The 18,886-nt window shown below is 48.2% G+C and overlaps 1 protein-coding gene across 1 annotated transcript in view; it reads right to left on the minus strand.

Annotated features, from left to right (window-relative positions):
• Positions 1 to 4,223: 4,223 nt before the first annotated feature.
• The window catches only part of LOC147117942 (uncharacterized), a 43,493-nt gene continuing 28,830 nt past the window's right edge, over positions 4,224 to 18,886 (minus strand). The window contains exon 2 of the mRNA XM_085984267.1: positions 4,224 to 8,779. Within this exon, the coding sequence (XP_085840393.1) occupies positions 6,877 to 8,664 (1,788 nt within the window). The 5' untranslated portion in view covers positions 8,665 to 8,779 and the 3' untranslated portion in view covers positions 4,224 to 6,876. The remainder of the gene's footprint in view (positions 8,780 to 18,886) is intronic.

Genomic DNA, 18,886 nt, shown 5'->3' on the forward strand with positions numbered 1-18,886 from the left:
CTACTTGTGGGTCTTCAGGTGGCTGTGGAGGCTGATCCGAGATCCACAGACTCTACTACAGTGTGGGCATGTAAGACTATTGGTAGTAGAAACATAGAAGATAGGAGCAGGAGTAGGCCATTCGGCCCTTCGAGCCTGCTCCGCCATTCAACAAAATCATGGCTGATCATCCAACCCTAGCGCCCGGTCCCTACACCGACAGCCATCCCACACAAGCCCTATCCCCGTAACCCCACATATTTAATCCCCCCTAACACTAAGGGCCAATTTTTATCATGGCCAATCAACCTAACCTGCACATCTTTGGACTGTGGGAGGAAACCGGAGCACCCGGAGGAAACCCACGCAAACATGGGGAAGATGTGCAAACTCCACACAGGCAGTCACCCGAGGCCGGATTTGAACCCGGGTCCCTGGCGCTGTGAGGCAACAGTGCTAACCACTATGCCACAGTGACTGGAGTATGGCTCTTCTTAAGTTGTTGTCTCTCCTTACGGCGCTGGCGTTTATCCTCAGCGGCACGCTGGAGATTCTTTTCATGTAGTGCGGCACCATTGTGGATGCATTTTCTCCAATTGTCTCTGTCCAGTGCGATTTCCTCCCAGTTATTAATATCGATGTGGAACTTTTTAAGGATTACTTTGATGTTATCTTTGTAACGCTTCTTTTGACCACCAGGAGACCTCTGCCCTTCCTTCAACTGGGAGTACAGAACCTGTTTTGGGAGACGTGAGTCTGACATGCGAATGACATGTCCAATCCATCGGAGTTGATGCTGCATGATGAGCGTAGTGATGCTGTAGATATTGGCCTGTTCAAGTATACTCCAGTTGGTACGCTTGTCCTCCCAGCTGACCCTCAAGATTTTGCATAGAGAGCGTTGGTGGTATTGCTCTCAGGCTTTGAGATGTCTACTGTACGTAGTCCAGGTTTCAGCTCCATATAAAAGGGTGGGAAGGATGATGGCTTTGTATACAAGAATTTTAGTTTGGACTTGGAAGTCATGATTTTCAAAGACTCTCCTCCTCAGTTTAGAAAAGGCTGCACTTGCACAACTCAGGCGGTGATGGATTTCAGAATCAATGTCAGCTTTGGAGGATAAATGGCTACCAAGATATGGAAAGGTGTTGACATTTTCAAGGGTGTTATTATCAATCTTTATAGAGGGAGGAGTTGCAAGCTGATTAGGTGATGGCTGGTGGAGCACCTGGGTTTTCTTTATATTCATGGTGAGGCCCAGAAGTTTGTCGGCTCTGGAAAAAGCATTCAAGGTGTTTTGTAGATCATGCTCGGAAAGAGCTGTGATGGCGTTATCATCTGCATACTGTAACTTCATAATGGTAGTGATGGAGACTTTGCTCTTGGCCTTAAGCCAGTTGAGATTGAAAAGTCGGCCATCAGTACAGTAAAGGATTTGAATTCCGGTGGGCAGATCATTGCCGATGAGATGGAGGATAACGGAGATGAACACTGCAAAAAGGGTTGGAGCAATGATGCAGCCCTGTTTTATTCCTGTTTCAACTGTAAAGGGCTCTGTAATAGAACCGCTGCTGCTGAGAACTGCTGCGGACATGTTGTCATGTAGCAGCCTCAGAACTAAGATGAATTTATCGGGGCAACCAAGCTTAGACAAGATATGCCATAAAGTCTGGCGGTGGACGGTGTCAAAAGCTTTAGTTAAGTCTATGAAAGCTATGAACATCTCCAGCCCCAGCCTGCAATCGACATCGGCCACGACCAGCCAGACGGGTGATTGTAAGTATCAGTTGACTCTACAAGGGGTTTGCACTGTGTAGGCAGCTGCAGTCAGATAATGGAGGACGGGGACAGGTCATCTCTGATCCAGGCCTACAATCCACAATGGTAACGACCGGCCGTATGGGTGATTGTAAGTTTCAGCCCAATATCAACAAGTTCTTGTCTGTGTTTTCTTGGTGTTAATAAACTAACAGTTTGGGTTGAACCTAAACCTTTGTGTCGTCTACCATTTTGTTGCTGTAAAACCCAGAGTCAAAGAACCCTTGTAAGGACGAGGGAACCAAACACCTTACACTGATACTGAAGAAGGAAACTGTAGACTGCAGGAAGATATCAATAAATTGGTCAGGTGGGCAGAACAGTGGCAAATGGAATTCAATCCGGAGAAGTGTGAGGTAATGCATTTGGGGAGGGCTAACAAGGAAAGGGAATACACATTAAATGGTAGGACACTGAATATTGTAGAGGAGCAAAGGGTCCTTGGAGTGCATGTCCACAGGTCCCTGAAGGTAGCAGGCCAGGTAGATAAGGTGGTTAAGAAGGCATATGGAATGCTTGCCTTTATTAGCCGTGGCATAGAATACAAGAGCAGGGGGGTTATGCTTGAATTGTATAACACACTAGTTAGGCCTCAGCTAGAGAACAGCATGTAATTCTGGTCACCACATTACAGGAAAGATGTGATTGCACTAGAGAGGGTACAGAGGAGATTTACAATGATGTTGCCAGGAGTAGAGAATCTTAGCTATGAGAACAACTGGATAGGCTGGGTCTGTTTTCCTTGGAACAGAGGAGGCTGAGGGGAGACCTTATTGAGGTGTATAAAATTATGAGGGGCCTAGATAAAGTGGATAGAAAGGACCTATTTCCCTTAGCAGAGGGGTCAAAAATCAGGGGGTTCAGATTTAAAGTAATTGATGGACGGTTTAGAGGGGAAATTTCTTCACCCAGAGGGTTGTGGGGGTCTGGAACTCATTGCCTGAGAGGGTGGTGGATGCAGGAACCCTAACCACATTTAAAAAACACTTGGATGTGCACTTGCGATGCTGTAACCTGCAGGGCTACGGACCAAGAGCTGGGAAGTGGGATTAGGCTGGATAGCTCTTTGTTGGCCGGCGCGGACACGATGGGCTGAAGTGGCCTCCTTCTGTGCTGTAGGTTTCTATGATTCTATGAAACGGCCCTCAACAAAAGTCACGCATTACATCCTCCGTGGCTGTAACTGGTGGACTATCTCTCTTCATCCTTCTCGACCTGTCTGCGAGCTTCACCACGGTTGATCACATCATCCTCCTCCAACGCCTCTCCTCCATTGTTCAGCCCAGTGGGACTTGTTGGTGTGATTACAGGATAGTCGCTGAGCCAGACCCCCGAAACAAGCTCGTGGAACAGGAAACATTGAGACGTCTGATTGATACACTTTATTCACAAATCAATGGTAAAAGGGAGCTGTTGACAGTGGCAGAAGGTGGGTGTTCCACAAGGATCAGTGCTGGGTCCACTGTTGCTCACAAGTTATATTAATGATTTAGAATTTTGAATCAAAAACACCATTTCTAAATTTGCGGATGACACCAACTTTGGGGAATAATCAATACTGATGAGGACTGCTACAAATTACAGGAGGACATTAATAAACTTGCAGAATGGGCATATAATTGGCAAATGAAGTTCAACACAGGTAAATGTGAGGTATTACATTTTGGTATGAAGAATAGGGAGGTCACTTATCACTTGGAGGGTGCGAGTTTAAGTGGGGTAGATGAACAAAGGGATCTCGGAGTACAAATACACAAATCACTAAAAGTTGCACCACAGGTTAGCAAGGCCATAAAAAAAGCAAACCAAACACTAGGGTTTATTTCTCGAGGGATAGAATTGAAAACTTGGGAAGTTATGCTAAACCTGTATCGAACCTTGGTTAGACCACACTTAGAGTACTGCGTACAGTTCTGGTCGCCGTATTATAAAAAGGATATAGAGGCACTGGAGAAGGTGCAGAGAAAATTTACAAGGATGATACCAGAAATGCGAGGGTATACATATCAGGAAAGGATGAGCAGGCTGGATCTCTTTTCTCTTGAAAATAGAAGGCTGTGGGGTGACCTAATAGAGGTGGATAACGAGAGAATGTTCCCACTTGTGGGGAAGAGTATAACTAGAGGCTATCGATATAAGATAGTCACCAAGAAATCCAATAGGGAATTCAGAAGGAACTTCTTTACCCAGAGAGTGGTGAGAATGTGGAACTCACTACCACAGGGAGTGGTTGAAGCGAATAGTATCGATGAATTTAAGGGGATTACAACAGAAAATGCTGGAAATACTCAGCAGGCCAGGCAGCATCCGTGGAAAGAGAAACAAAGTTAACGTTTCAGGTCTGGGACCCTTGATCAGTTCTGATGAAGGGTCCCAGACCTGAAACGTTAACTCTGTTTCTCTCTCCACGGATGCTGCCTGGCCTGCTGAGTATTTCCAGCATTTTCTGTTGTTGTTTCAGATTTCCAGCATCCACAGTATTTTGTTATTGAATTTAAGGGGAGGCTGGACAAGCAAGCATATGAGGGAGAATGGAATAGAGGGTTATGCTGATAGATTTAGATGAGGAATGACGGGAGGAGGCTCGAGTGGAGCTTGGACTGATTGGGCCGAATGGCCTGTTTCTGTGCCGTATGTCCTATGTAATCCAATGTAACATAGTAAAAACGTTCCAATCAGTTCACAGGAGCACCATCAGACCAAATTTAACACTGACTCATATAAGAGATATTAGGACAGGTGACCAAAAGCTTGGTGAAAGAGGTAGGGGGTTGGGAACCTGTGCAGGGAGACAGAGGAAAGGGAAGCAACGATAGAAGCAAAAGACAGGAATGAGAAAAGCAAAAGTGGAAGGCAGAGAAATCAAGGGTGTAAATCAAACAGGGCCACAGTAAATAATAATTCTAAAACGACTAAGAGTGGTAAAAAATCAAGCCTGAAGGCTTTGTGTCTTAATGCGAGGAGCATTAGTAAGGTGCACGAATTAGCTGCGCAAATAGATGTAAACGGATATGATATAATTGGGATTACGGAGACATGGCTCCAGGATGACCAAGTTTGGGAATTCAACAGCCAGGGGTATTCAATATTCAGGAAGGACAGGAAAAAAGGAAAAGGAGGTAGGGTAGCATTGCTGGTTAAAGAGGAGATTAACATAATAGTAAGGAAGGATATTAGCTCTGATGATGTGGAATCTGTATGGGCAGAGCTGAGAAATACCAAGGGGCAGAAAACGTTAGTGGGAGTTGTATACAGACCCCCAAACAGTAATGCTGAGGTTAGGGATGGTATTAAACGATTAATTAGCAATCTTGTTGAGCGAGGCCCCTTGGGGAGGAGCGATCATAATATGATAGAATTCTTCGTTAAAATGGAGAGTGAAGTAGTTGACTCAGAGACTAAGGTCCTGAATTTAATAAAGGAAACTACAATGGTATGAGGCACGAGTTGGCTAGGATGGATTGGGGAATGTTACTTAAAGGGTTGACGGTGGATAGGCAATGGCAAACATTTAAAGATCGCATGGATGAACTACAGAATTTGTTCTTCCCTGTTTGGCATAAAAATAAAACAAAAAGGTGACTCAACCATGGCTAACAAGGGAAATTAGGGATAGCATAAGATCCAAGGAGAGGACATATAATTTGGCCAGAAAAAGCAGCAAACCTGAGGATTGGGAGCAGTTTATGATTCAGCAAAGGAGGACAAAGGGATTAATTAAGAGGGGGAAAATAGATTATGAGAGTAAGCTTGCAGGGAACATAAAAACTGACTGTAAAAGCTTCTATAGATATATGAAGAGAAAAAGATTGGTGAAGTAAAGCGTAGGTCCATTGAAGTCAGAATGAGGGGAATTTAATATGGGGAACAAAGAAATGGCAGTCCAATTAAATACTTAAGGAAGTGGCCCTAGAAATAGTAGATGCATTGCTGGTCATCTTCCAAAATTCTATCGATTCTGGAACAGTTCCCATGGATTGGAGGATAGCTAATCTAACCCCACTATTTAAAAAAGGTGGTAGAGAGAAAACGGGGAATTATAGACCAGTAAGTCTGACATCGGTAGTGGGGAAAATGCTAGAGTCCATTATAAAAGATGTAATAGCATAGCACTTGGAAAACAGTGACAGGATCGGACAAAGTCAACATGGATTTACAAAAGGGAAATCATGCTTGACTAATCTACTGGAATTTTTTGAAGATGTAACTGGTAGAATAGATAAGGGAGAACCAGTGGATGTGGTGTATTTGGACTTTCAGAAGGCTTTCGATAAGGTCCCGCATAAGAGATTAGCATGCAATGTAAAAGCCCATGGGATTGGGGATAAGGTACTGTCTTGGATAGAGAACTGGTTGGCAGATAGAAAGCAAAGAGTTGGAATAAACGGGTCTTTTTCCGAGTGGCAGGCAGTGACTAGTGGGGTACCGCAGGGATCAGTGCTAGGACCCCAGCTATTCACAATATATATTAATGATCTGGACGAGGGAACTAGATGTAATATCTCCAAGTTTGCAGATGACACAAAGCTGGGTGGGCGTGTGTGCTGTGAGGAGGATTCAGAGAAACTCCAGTATGATTTGGACAGGTTGGGTGATTGGGCAGATACATGGCAGATGCAGTATAATGTGGATAAATGCGAGGTTATCCACTTTGGTGGCAAAAACAGGAAGACAGGTTATTATCTGAACGGCAATAGATTGGGAGAAGGGGAAGTGCAACAAGACCTGGGTGTCCTTGTGCACCAGTCGCTGAAGGTAAGCATGCAGGTGCAGCAGGCAGCTAAGAAGGCAAATAGTATGGCACCTCTGAAAGAGCAGCTCTCCCTCAGTACTGCCCTGGCATGTAAGCCTAGATTACGTGCTCAAGTCTCCAGAGTGGGACTCAAACCCACGACCTTCTGACTCTAGAGGTGAGAGTGTCACCCACTGAGCCGAGGCTGACCCCTCTTAAACTCCAGCCTAGTTACTGGGGTTATTATCAGCATCTTCAAACTGCCCCCCGCCCCCACAACCCCGTAATTGCCATTATTAACACAGAATGTCCTTCATGTGATTAACAGCAGAATGGGACCAGTGCGCTCAGGTGTGAACTCGCTGATGTCTCAGCAGGTGAGATGAACTGGTGAATCCCTTTTCACACATTGAGCAGGGGAACGGCCTCTTCCTGGTGTGGATGCGTTGATGCCTCTTCAGGTCCTTGGAGCATTTGAAACTCTTGTCGCAGTCGGAACATTTAAACGGCTTCTCGTCAGTGTGAACCAGCTGGTGCTGCCGCAGAGAGGTAAGACGAGTGAATCCTTTCTCGCACTCGGAGCAGGAGAACGGCATCTCGTCAGTGTGAACCAACTGGTGTTCCCGCAGAGAGGTGAGACGAGTGAATCCTTTCCCGCACTCGGAGCAGGAGAATGGCCACTCGTCAGTGTGAACCAGCTGGTGTTCCCGCAGATAGGAGGGACGAGTGAATCCTTTCCCGCACTCGGAGCAGGAGAACGGCCTCTCGTCAGTGTGAACCAGCTGGTGTTCCCGCAGAGAGGAGGGACGAATGAATCCTTTCCCGCACACGGAGCAGGTGAACGGCCTCTCCCCGGTGTGGATGCGTCGATGGTTCTTCAGGTCCTTGAAGCATTTGAAATTCTTGTCGCAGTCGGAACATTTAAACGGCCTCTCGTCAGTGTGAACCAGCTGGTGTTCCTGCAGAGAGGAGGGACGAGTGAATCCTTTCCCGCACTCGGAGCAGGTGAACAGCCTCTCGTCAGTGTGAACTCGCTGGTGTTCCCGCAGAGTGGAGGGACAAGTGAATCCTTTCCCGCACTCGGAGCAGGAGAACGGCCTCTCATCAGTGTGAACCAGCTGGTGTTCCCGCAGAGAGGAGGGACGAGTGAAACCTTTCCCACACTCAGAACAGGAGAACGGCCTCTCGTTAGTGTGAACCAGCTGGTGTTCCCGCAGAGAGTCGGGACGAGTGAATCCTTTCCCGCACTCTGAGCAGGAGAACGGCCTCTCGTCAGTGTGCCCACGTTTGTGTACCAGCAGAGTGTGGGACTGGACAAATCCCTTCCCGCACACGGAGCAGGTGAACGGCCTTTCGTCAGTGTGCCCACGTTCATGTACCAGCAGAGTGTGGGACTGGACAAATCCCTTCCCGCACACAGAGCAGGTGAATGGCCTCTCCCCGGTGTGAATGCGTTGATGCCTTGCTACATCCTTGGCGCTTTTAAAGCTCTTCTCACAGTCAGGGCACTTACAGGGTCTCTCGTCAGTGTGAACTCGCTGGTGCGCCCGCAGAGAGTACGAATGGCTGAATCCCTTCCCACACACAGAGCAGGTGAATGGCCTTTCCCCGGTGTGAATGCGTTGATGCCTTGCTACATCCTCGGCGCTTTTAAAGCTCTTCTCACAGTCAGGGCACTTACAGGGTCTCTCGTCAGTGTGAACTCGCTGGTGCACCCGCAGAGAGTAAGAATGGCTGAATCCCTTCCCACACACGGAGCAGGTGAACGGCCTCTCCCCGGTGTGAATGCGTTGATGCCTTGCTACATCCTCGGCGCTTTTAAAGCTCTTCTCACAGTCAGGGCACTTACAGGGTCTCTCGTCAGTGTGAACTCGCTGGTGCACGCGCAGAGTAGAAGAATGGCTGAATCCCTTCCCACACACGGAGCAGGTGAACGGCCACTCCCCAGTGTGTACTCGCTGGTGTGCCTGCAGGGAGCCTGAATGAGTGAATCCCTTCCCACACACGGAGCAGGTGAACGGCCATTTCACGGAGTGACTGCCTTGATGAGTCTCCAACTCGGAGAGGCAACTGAATCCCATCCCGCATTCCCGACATTTGCACGGATTCTCCTCGCTTTGGTTACACTTCTGCATTCTGATTGCTGCTTTCCGCTTCCATATGTCGATGATATTCAGGTCCTGATGAATCGAGTAACTATCAGATAATCGTGTGAAGTTTGCGTTAAGCTGCCCGTCTGCAATTCCTCCCCTTGCAAGAGACAGTAAAACAGGTTTATATAAGTAATTAATGTAAATACAGGAGAGAAAATAAAGAAAGACTTGCCTTTATACAGCGCCTTTCACGACCAGCGGTTTTACAGCCAATAAAGTACTTTTTGAAGTGTAGTCGCTGTTGTAATGTGGGAAACACTGCCACCAAATTGCATGATAAATAATGGCCAGGATACCAGGGATAACTCTCCTGCCCATTTTCGAAATAGTGGGATCTTTTATGTCCACCTGAACGTCTCATCCGAAAGGTGGCCCTCCGACAGTGCGGCACTCCCTCAGTACTGCCCCTCCGACAGTGCGGCGCTCCCTCAGTACTGCCCCTCCGACAGTGCGGTGCTCCCTCAGTACTGCCCCTCCGACAGTGCGGCGCTCCCTCAGTACTGCCCCTCCGACAGTGCGGCGCTCCCTCAGTACTGCCCCTCCGACAGTGCGGCGCTCCCTCAGTACTGCCCCTCCGACAGTGCGGCGCTCCCTCAGTACTGCCCCTCCGACAGCGCAGCGCTCCCTCAGTACTGCCCCTCCGAATGCGCAGTGCTCCCTCAGTACCGCCCATCCAACAGGGCCGTGCCCCCTAAGCACCGCCCCTCCGACAGTGCGGCGCTCCTTCGGCACTGCCCTGGAGTGTCAGCTTAGGTTTATGTGCTCGAGTCCCTGGAGTGGGGACTTTGAACGCACAACTTTCTGACTCAGTGCCACTGGCTGGCTCTCAAGGTCTTTCAGATCCTTGCTAAAGTGCGGTGGCCGGGGGGATTGTCACTGTCCCTTTAATCAGAAGAACACACGAGAGGGGGGAGGGAGTCCCTTTAAATGTGGAGGGGGTAGGTGTCCCTTTAAATGTGGAGAGGCGGGGCCGCGCATGCTCATTCGGCCCCCCCCCATGAATGCGAGGTTATCCACTTTGGTGACAAAAACAGGAAGGCAGGTTATTATCTGAACGGCAATAGATTCGGAGAAGGGGAAGTGCAAGGAGACCTGGGTGTCCTTGTGCACCAGTCGCTGAAGGTAAGCATGCAGGTGCAGCAGGCGGTTAAGAAGGCAAATGGTATGTTGGCCTTGGTAGCGAGAGGATTCGAGTACAGGAACAAGGATGTCTTACTGCAGTTCTACAGGGCCTTGGTGAGACCACACCTCGAGTATTGTGTGCAGTTTTGGTCGCCTTACCTGAGGAAGGACATTCTTGCCATGGAGGGAGTTCAGCGAAGATTCACCAGACTGATACCTGGGATGGCAGGAATGACATATGAGGAGAGATTGGGGCGATTGGGCTGATACTCACTGGAGTTTAGAAGAATGAAAGGGGATCTCATTGAAAGTTATAAAATTCTAACAAGACTGGACAGACTAGATGCAGGAAGGATGTTCCCGATGGCGGGGGAGTCCAGAACCAGGGGTCACAGTCTAAGGATAAGGGGTAAGCCATTTAGGACTGAGATGAGGAGGAATTTCTTCACCCAGAGAGTGGTGAACCTGTGGAATTCTCTACCATAGAAGGCAGTGGAGGCCAATTCATTAAATATATTCAAGAAGGAGTTAGATATATTTCAAAAGGCTAAAGGGATCAAGGGATATGGGGAGAAGGCAGGGACAGGGTACTGAATTTGGATGATCAGCCATGATCTCATTGAATGGCGGAGCAGGCTCGAGGGGCCGAATGGCCCACTCCTGCTCCTTTAGAAACATAGAAGATAGGAGCAGGAGTAGGCCATTCGGCCCTTCGAGCCTGCTCCGCCATTCAATGAGATCATGGCTGATCATCCAAATTCAGTACCCTGTCCCTGCCTTCTCCCCATATCCCTTGATCCCTTTAGCCTTAAGAAATATATCCAACTCTTTCTTGAATATATTTAATGAACTGGCCTCCACTGCCCTCTGTGGCAGAGAATTCCACAGGTTCACCACTCTCTGGGTGAAGAAATTCCTCATTTCAGTCCTAAATGGCTTACCCCTTATCCTTAGACTATGACCCCTGGTTCTGGACTCCCCGGCCATCAGAAATATCCTTCCAGCATCTAGTCTGTCCAGGCCTGACAGAATTTTATAGGTTTCGATGAGATCCCCTCTCAATATTCTAAACTCCAGTGAGTATAAGCCCAATCGACACAATCTCGCCTCATATGTCATTCCTGCCATCCCAGGTATCAGCCTGGAGAATCTTCGCTGCACTCCTTCCATGGCAAGAATGTCCTTCCTCAGGTAAGGCGACCAAAACTGCACACAATACTCAAGGTGCGGTCTCACCAAGGCCCTGTACAACTGTAGCAAGACATCCTTGTTCCTGCACTCGAACCCTCTTGCTACGAAGGCCAACATACCATTTGCCTTCTTAACTGCCTGCTGCACCTGCATGCTTACCTTCAGCGACTGGTGCACAAGAACACCCAGGTCGCTTTGCAATTCCACTTCTCCCAATCTATTGCCATTCAAATAATAATCTGCCTTCCTGTTTTTGCCACCAAAGTGGATAACCTCACATTTATCCACATTATAGTGCATTTGCCATGTTTCTGCCCAATCACCCAACCTGTCCAAATCGTACTGGAGTTTCACGACATCCTCCTCACAGCATACCCTCCCACCCAGCTTTGTGTCGTCTGCAAATTTGGAGATATTACATCCAATTCCCTCGTCCAGATCATTAATATATATTGTGAACAGCTGGGGTCCTAGGACCAATCCTTGCGGTACCCCACTAGTCACTGCCTGCCACTCGGAAAACGACCTGTTTATTCCAATTCTTTGCTTTCTGTCCGCCAACCAGTTCTCTATCCAAGTCAATACCTTGCCCTCAATCGCATGTGCCTTAATTTTGCACGCCAATCTCTTATGTGGGACCTTATCGAACGCCTTCTGAAAGTCCAAATACACCACATCCACTGGTTCTCCCTTATCTATTTTACCAGTTACATCCTCACAAAATTCTAGTCAAGCATGATTTACCTTTTGTAAATCCATGTTGACTTTGTCCGATCCTGTCACTGCTTTCCAAGTGCTCTGCTATTACATCTTTTATAATGGACCCTAGCATTTTCCCCACTACCGATGTCAGGCTTACCGGTCTATAATTCCCCGCTTTTTCTCTACCACTTTTTTTGAATAGTGAGGTAACATTAGCTACCCTCCAATCCATGGGTACTGTTCCAGAGTCTATCGAGTTCTGGAAGATGACCAGCAATGCATCTACTATTTCTAGGGCCACTTCCTTAAGTACCCTGGGATGTAGATTATCAGGCCCTGGGGATTTATCTGCCTTCAGTCCCATCAATTTTCCTAACACCATTTCCCTACAAATACTGATTTTTTTCAGTTCCTCCCTTTCATCAGACCCTATGTTCCCCGGCATCTCTGGGATGTTATTTGTGTCCTCCTTTGTGAAGACAGAACCAAAATATGTATTTAGTTGGTTTGCCATTTCTTTGTTCCCCATTATAAATTCCCCTGATTCTGACTGCAAGGGACCTACGCTTGACTTCACCAATCTTTTTCTCTTCACATATCTATAAATAAAAGCTTTTACAGTCAGTTTTTATGTTCCCTGAAAGCTTATTCTCATATGCTATTTTCCCTTTCTTAATTAATCCCTTTGTCCTCCTTTGTTGAATCCTAAACTGCTCCCAATTCTCAGGATTATTGCTTTTTCTGGCCAATTTATATGTCCTCTCCTTGGATCTTATGCTATCCCTAATTTCCCTTGTTAGCCATGGTTGAGTCACCTTCTTTGTTTTATTTTTATGCCAAACTGGGATGAACAAATTCTGCAGCTCATCCATTCGGTCTTTGAATGTTTGCCATTGCCTATCCACCATCAACCCTTTGAGTGCCATTCCCCAATCAATCCTACCCAACTCGCTCCTCAGACCATCGTAGTTTCCTTTATTTAAATTGAGGACCCTAGTCTCTGAGTCAACTACTTCATTCTCCATCTTAATGAAGAATTCGATCATATTATGATCGCTCCGACCCAAGGGGCCTCGCACAACAAGATTGCTAATTAATCCTTTCTCGTTACATAATACCCAGTCTAAGATGGCCTGATCTCTGGTTGGTTCCTCGACATATTGGTCCAGGAAACCATCCCGTAAACACTCCAGGAATTCCTCCTCCACGGCATTGTTACTAATTTGGTTGGCCCAATCTATATGTAGATTAAAGTCACCCATGATGGCTGCTGTGCCCTTATTGCACGCTTCTTTAATTTCTCTTTTAATGCCATCCCCAACCTCCGCCTTACTGTTTGGAGGTCTATATGCCACTCCCACTAATGTTTTTTTCCCCTTAGTATTTCTCAATTCTACCCATACAGATTCCACATCACCAGAGCTAATATCCTTCATTACAATTGTGTTAATCCCTTCTTTAACCAGTAATGCTACCCCACCTCCCTTTCCTTTTCGCCTATCTTTCCTGAATATCGAATACCCCTGGATGTTGAGTTCCCAGTCTTGGCCATCCTTGAGCCACGTTTCCGTAATCCCAACAAATCGTATTTGTTTACCTCTATTTGCACAGCCAATTCATCCACCTTATTACAAATGCTCCTCGCATTAAGACACAAAGCCTTCAGGCTTGTTTTTTTAATGCTCTTAGACCTATTAGAATTATTATTTACTGTGGCCACGTTTGATTTAAACCGTTGATTTCTCTGACTGCCACTTTTGTTTTTCTCCTTCCTATCTTTTGCTTTTATCCCTGTTTCCCTTTCCTCTGTCTCGCTGCTCAGGTTCCCAACCCCCTGCCATTTTAGTTGAAACCCTCCCCCACAGCACTAGCAAACACTCCCCCTAGGACATCGGTTCCAGCCCTGCCCAGGTGCAAACCATCCAGTTTGAACTGGTCCCACCTCCCCCAGAACCGGTTCCAATGTCCCAGGAACTTGAATCCCTCCCCCTGGCACCATTCCTCTAGCCACGTATTCATCTGAAGTATCCTTCTATTTCTACACTGACTAGCACGTGGCACTGGTAGCAATCCTGAGATTACTACCTTTGAGGTTCTGTTTTTTAATTTATCTCCTCACTCCCTATATTCCGCTTTTAGGACCTCATCCCGCTTTTTACCTATATCACTGGTGCCTATATGCACCACGAGAACTGGCTGTTCACCCTCCCCTTCCAAGATGTTCTGCAGCCGCTCAGAGACATCCTTGACCCTTGCTCCAGGGAGGCAACACACCATCCTGGAGTCTCGTTTGCGGCTGCAGAAACGCCTATCTATTCCCCTTACAATAGAATACCCTATTACAATAGCTCTACCCCTCTTTTTCCTCCCATTCTGTGCAGCAGAGCCACCCCTGGTGCCAGGAAATTGGCTGCTGCTGCCTTCCTCTGATAAGCCATCCCCCCCCAACAGTACCCAAAGTGGTGTATCTGTTGGAGAGGGGGATGGCCACAGGGGACCCCTGCACTACCTGCCTGCGCCTAGTGCAGCTAATGTTACCCCACTATTCAAAAAAGGTGGTAGAGAGAAAACGGGGAATTACAGACCGGTAAGCCTGACATCGGTAGTGGGGAAAATGCTAGAGTCCATTATAAAAGATGTAATAGCAGAGCACTTGGAAAACAGTGACAGGATCGGACAAAGTCAACATGGATTACAAAAGGTAAATCGTGCTTGACTAATTTTCTGGAATTTTCTGAGGATGTAACTGGTAAAATAGATATGGGAGAACCAGTGAATGTGGTGTATTTGGACTTTCAGAAGGCTTTCGATAAGGTCCCGCATAAGAGATTAGCGTGTAAAGTTAAGGCACATGGGATTGGGGGCAAGGTATTGACTTGGATAGAGAACTGGTTGGCAGACAGAAAGTAAAGAGTTGGAATAAACGGGTCTTTTTCTGAGTGGCAGGCAGTGACTAGTGGGGTACCGCAGGGATCGGTCCTTGGACCCCAGCTATTCACAATATATATTAGTGATCTAGACAAGGGAACTAGATGTAATATCTCCAAATTTGCAGACGACACAAAGCTGGGTGGGCGTGTGCTGTGAGGAGGATGCCGAGAAACTCCAGGATGATTTGGACAGGTTGGGTGATTGGGCAGAAGCATAGCAGATGAAATATAACGTGGAAAAATGTGAGGTTATCCACCTTGGTAGCAAAAACAGGAAGGCAGATTATTATCTGAATGGCAATAGATTGGGAGAAGTGGAAGTGCAACGAGTCCTGGGTGTCCTTGTGCACCAGTCGCTGAAGGTAAGCATGCAGGTGCAGCAGGCGGTTAAGAAGGCAAATGGTATGTTGGCCTTCGTAGCGAGAAGGTTTAAGTACAGGAACAAGGATGTCTTGCTGCAGTTGTACAGGGCCTTGGTGAGACCACATCTTGAGTACGATAGCAAAATACTGCAGATGCTGGAAATCCGATATAACAACAGAAAATGCTGGAAAAACCCAGCAGGTCAGGCAACATCCGTGGAGAGAAATTAGAGTCAACGTTTCGGGTCTAACCCTTTATCAAGACTAAAGAGGCACAGGGAATGAAGTAGATTAAAAGGCCGGGCTGGGAGAGAACAAAAGAGAAGAGACATTAAGAGGTATTCAAAACGAGACGAGATGGTGATAGGACTAGTGGAGACAAAAGACAGCTCTAGATTAGGCGTGAAATGCGCTGGCAGAATGGGAGACAGCTGCCATGTGGGAGAGAGAAAAAAAAGGAAAGGGGGGGGGGAACCAAAGCAAAGGTGTGGATAAAAAAATAAGTGAAAATGTAATAGGGGCCGAGGTTATGATCTGAAATTGTTGAACTCGATATTGAGTCCGGAAGGCTGTAAAGTGCCTAATCGGAAGATGAGGTGCTGTTCCTCGAGTTTACGTTGAGCTTCCGTGGAACAATGCAAGAGGCCAAGGACGGTGAGGTCCGAGTGGAAATAGGGCGGTGAATTAAAATGACAGGCGACCGGAAGCTCGGGGTCACCCTTACGGACTGAACGGAGATGCTCCGCAAAGCGATCACCCAATCTGGGTTTGGTCTTCCCAATGTAGAGGAGACCGCATCGTGAGCAGCGAATACAGTATACTAGATTGGAAGAAGTACAAGTAAATTGCTGTTTCACCTGGAAGGGGTGTTTGGGGCACTTGACAGTGGGAAGGGGGGAGGCATAAGGACAGGTGTTACATCTCCTGCGCTTGCACGGGAAGGTGCCAGGCGAAGGGGAAGGGGTGCTGGGGGTGCTAGAGGAATGGACTAGGGTGTCTCGGCGGGAGCGGTCCCTATGGAATGCTGAAAGGGGAGGGGAGGGGAAGATGCGTTTGGCGGTGGAATCACTTTGGAGGTGGCAGTAATGGCGGAGGATGATCCGTTGAATGTGGAGGCTGGTGGGGTGAAAGGTGAGGACAGGGGGAACCCTATCATGGTTCCGGGAGGGAGGGGCAGGGATGAGGGCAGAAGTGTGGGAGATAGAATGGACACGGTCGAGGGCCATGTCAACCACGGTAGAGGGGAATCCTCGGTTGAGGAAAAAGGAAGACATGTCGGAAGCACTGGTGTGGAAGGTGGCATTGTCGGAGCAGATGCGGCGGAGACGGAGAAACTGGGAGAATGGAATAGAGTCCTTACAGGAGGCGGGGTGGGAGGAAGTGTAGTCCAGATAGCTGTGGGAGTCAGTGGGCTTGTAGTGAATATTGGTCAATAACCTATCCCCAGAGATGGAGATGAAGTTGAGGAAGGGAAGAGTCAGAGATGGACCATGTGAAGGTGAGGGAAGGGTGGAAATTGGAGGCAAAGTGAATGAAAATGTCTAGTTCAGGGCGAGAGCAGGAAACGGCACCAATACAGTCATCAATGTATCGGTAAAAGAGGTGAGGGAGGGGACCTGAGTAGGACTGGAACAAAGAGTGTTCCACATATCCCACGAAAAGGCAGGCATAGCTAGGACCCATGCGGGTACCCATAGCAACACCTTTGATTTGGAGGAAATGAGTGGAGTTAAAGGAGAAGTTGTTCAATGTGAGAACAAGTTCAGCCAGGCGGAGGAGGGTAGTGGTGGATGGGGACTGGTCGGGCCTCTGTTCAAGGAAGAAGCGGAGCGCCCTCAGGCCATCCTGGTGGGGAATGGAGGTGTAGAGGGATTGTACGTCCATGGTGAAAAGGAAGCGGTTGGGGCCAGGAAACTGGAAACTGTTAAAGTGGCGGAGGGCGTCCGAAGAGTCGTGTATGTAGGTGGGAAGAGACTGGACAAGAGGAGAAAAGATAGAGTCGAGATAGGAAGAGATAAGTCCCGTGGGGCAAGAACAGGCTGAAACGATGGGTCTACCAGGGCAGTCCTGTTTGTGGATCTTGGGAAGGAGGTCATTCATCTCAATCACATGACATCACTGCAGGAGTTCCTCAGGGCAGTGTCCTAGGCCCAACCATCTTCAGCTGTTTCATCAATGGCCTTCCCTCCATCATAAGGTCAGAAGTGGGGATGTTTGCTGATGATTGCACACTGTTCAGCACCATTCGAGACTCGTCAGATACTGATGCAGTCCGCGTCCATATGCAGCAAGACCTGGACAACATTCAGACTTGGGCTGACAAGTGGCAAGTAACATTCGCACCACACAAGTGCCAGGCAATGACCATCTCCAACAAGTGAGACTCTAACCATCTCCCCTTGACATTCAATGGCATTACCATCGCTGAATCCCCCACTATCAACATCCTGGGGGTTACCATTGATCAGAAACTGAACTGGACCAGCCATATAAATACTGTGGCTACAAGAGCAGGCCAGAGGCTGGGAATTCTGTGGCGAGTGTCTCACCTCCTGACCCCCCAAAGCCTTTCCACCATCTACAAGGCACAAGTCAGGAGTGTGATGGAATACTCTCCACTTGCCTGGATGAGTGCAGCGCCGACAACACTCAAGAAGCTCGACAGCATTCAGGATAAAGCAGCCCGCTTGATTGGCACTCCATCCACCACCTTCAACATTCACTCCCTCCACCACCGGCGCACTGTGGCTGCAGTGTGTACCATCTACAAGATGCACTGCAGCAACTCACCAAAGCTTCTTCAACAACACCTTCCAAACCCGCGACCTCTACCACTTAAAAGGACAAGGGCAGCAGACGCATGGGAACATCACCACCTACAAGTTCCCCTCCAAGCCACACACCATCCTGACTTGGACCTGTATCGCCGTTCCTTCACTGTCGCTGGGCCAAAATCCTGGAACTCCCTTCCTAACAGCATTGTGGGTGTACCTACACCATATGGACTGCAGCGGTTCAAGAAGGCGGCTCACCACCATCTTCTCAAGGGCAATTAGGGATGGGCACTAAATGCAGGCCTAGTCAGCCAGCGACGCCCACATCCCATCAATGAATTTAAAAAAAAAGCGGGCTGTGCGAGGTTGGGGAACTATGAGGTTGGTGGCCGCGGGGGGAAGATCTCCAGAGGAGATGAGGTCAGTGACAATCTTGGAAACGGTGGTTTGATGTTCGTTTGTGGGGTCATGGTCCAGGGGGAGGTAGGAGGAGGTGTCGGAGAGTTAGTGTTCAGCTTCCGCTAGGTAGAGGTCAGTTCGCCAAACAACAACAGCACCACCCTTGTCAGCAGGTTTAATGACAATGTCAGGGTTGGATCAAAGAGAATGGAGTGCTGCAAGTTCAGAGGGAGGTAGGTTGGAGTGAGTGAGGGGAGCAGAGAAATGGAGACGGCCGATGTCATGGCGGGAGTTAGCGATGAAAAGATCTAGAGAGGGTAAGAGGCCAGGGAGAGGGGTCCAGGTAGAACGGGAATTCTGAAAGCGGGAGAAAGGGTCAGTCGTGCGGGGGGAAGACTCCTGGCCAGAGAAGTGGGCACGGAGCCGAAGGCGGCGACATCGTGCCAAGCTTGAAATTAATTGATATGGGGGCGTAAGGGGATGAAGCTCAGGCGTTTGCTGAGGACTGATCGTTCGGGGTCAGAGAGGGGAAGGTCAGAGGGGATAGTGAAAACGCGGCAGGGGGTGAGATTGGGAGAAGTGGGGTCAGAGAAAAGTGAAGGGGAAGAAGGTTCCGGATGGGCGTTGGTGTCCAAGGTTTGATGAAGCTTGTGATCCTTGACATCATAGAAACATAGAAGATAGGAGCAGGAGTAGGCCATTCGGTCCCTCGAGCCTGCTCCGC

The sequence above is a fragment of the Somniosus microcephalus genome, chromosome 4 (assembly GCF_052327205.1).
Source record: "Somniosus microcephalus isolate GS21.2 chromosome 4, FLI_Smic_1.0, whole genome shotgun sequence".
Classification (NCBI taxonomy): Eukaryota; Metazoa; Chordata; class Chondrichthyes; order Squaliformes; family Somniosidae; genus Somniosus; species Somniosus microcephalus.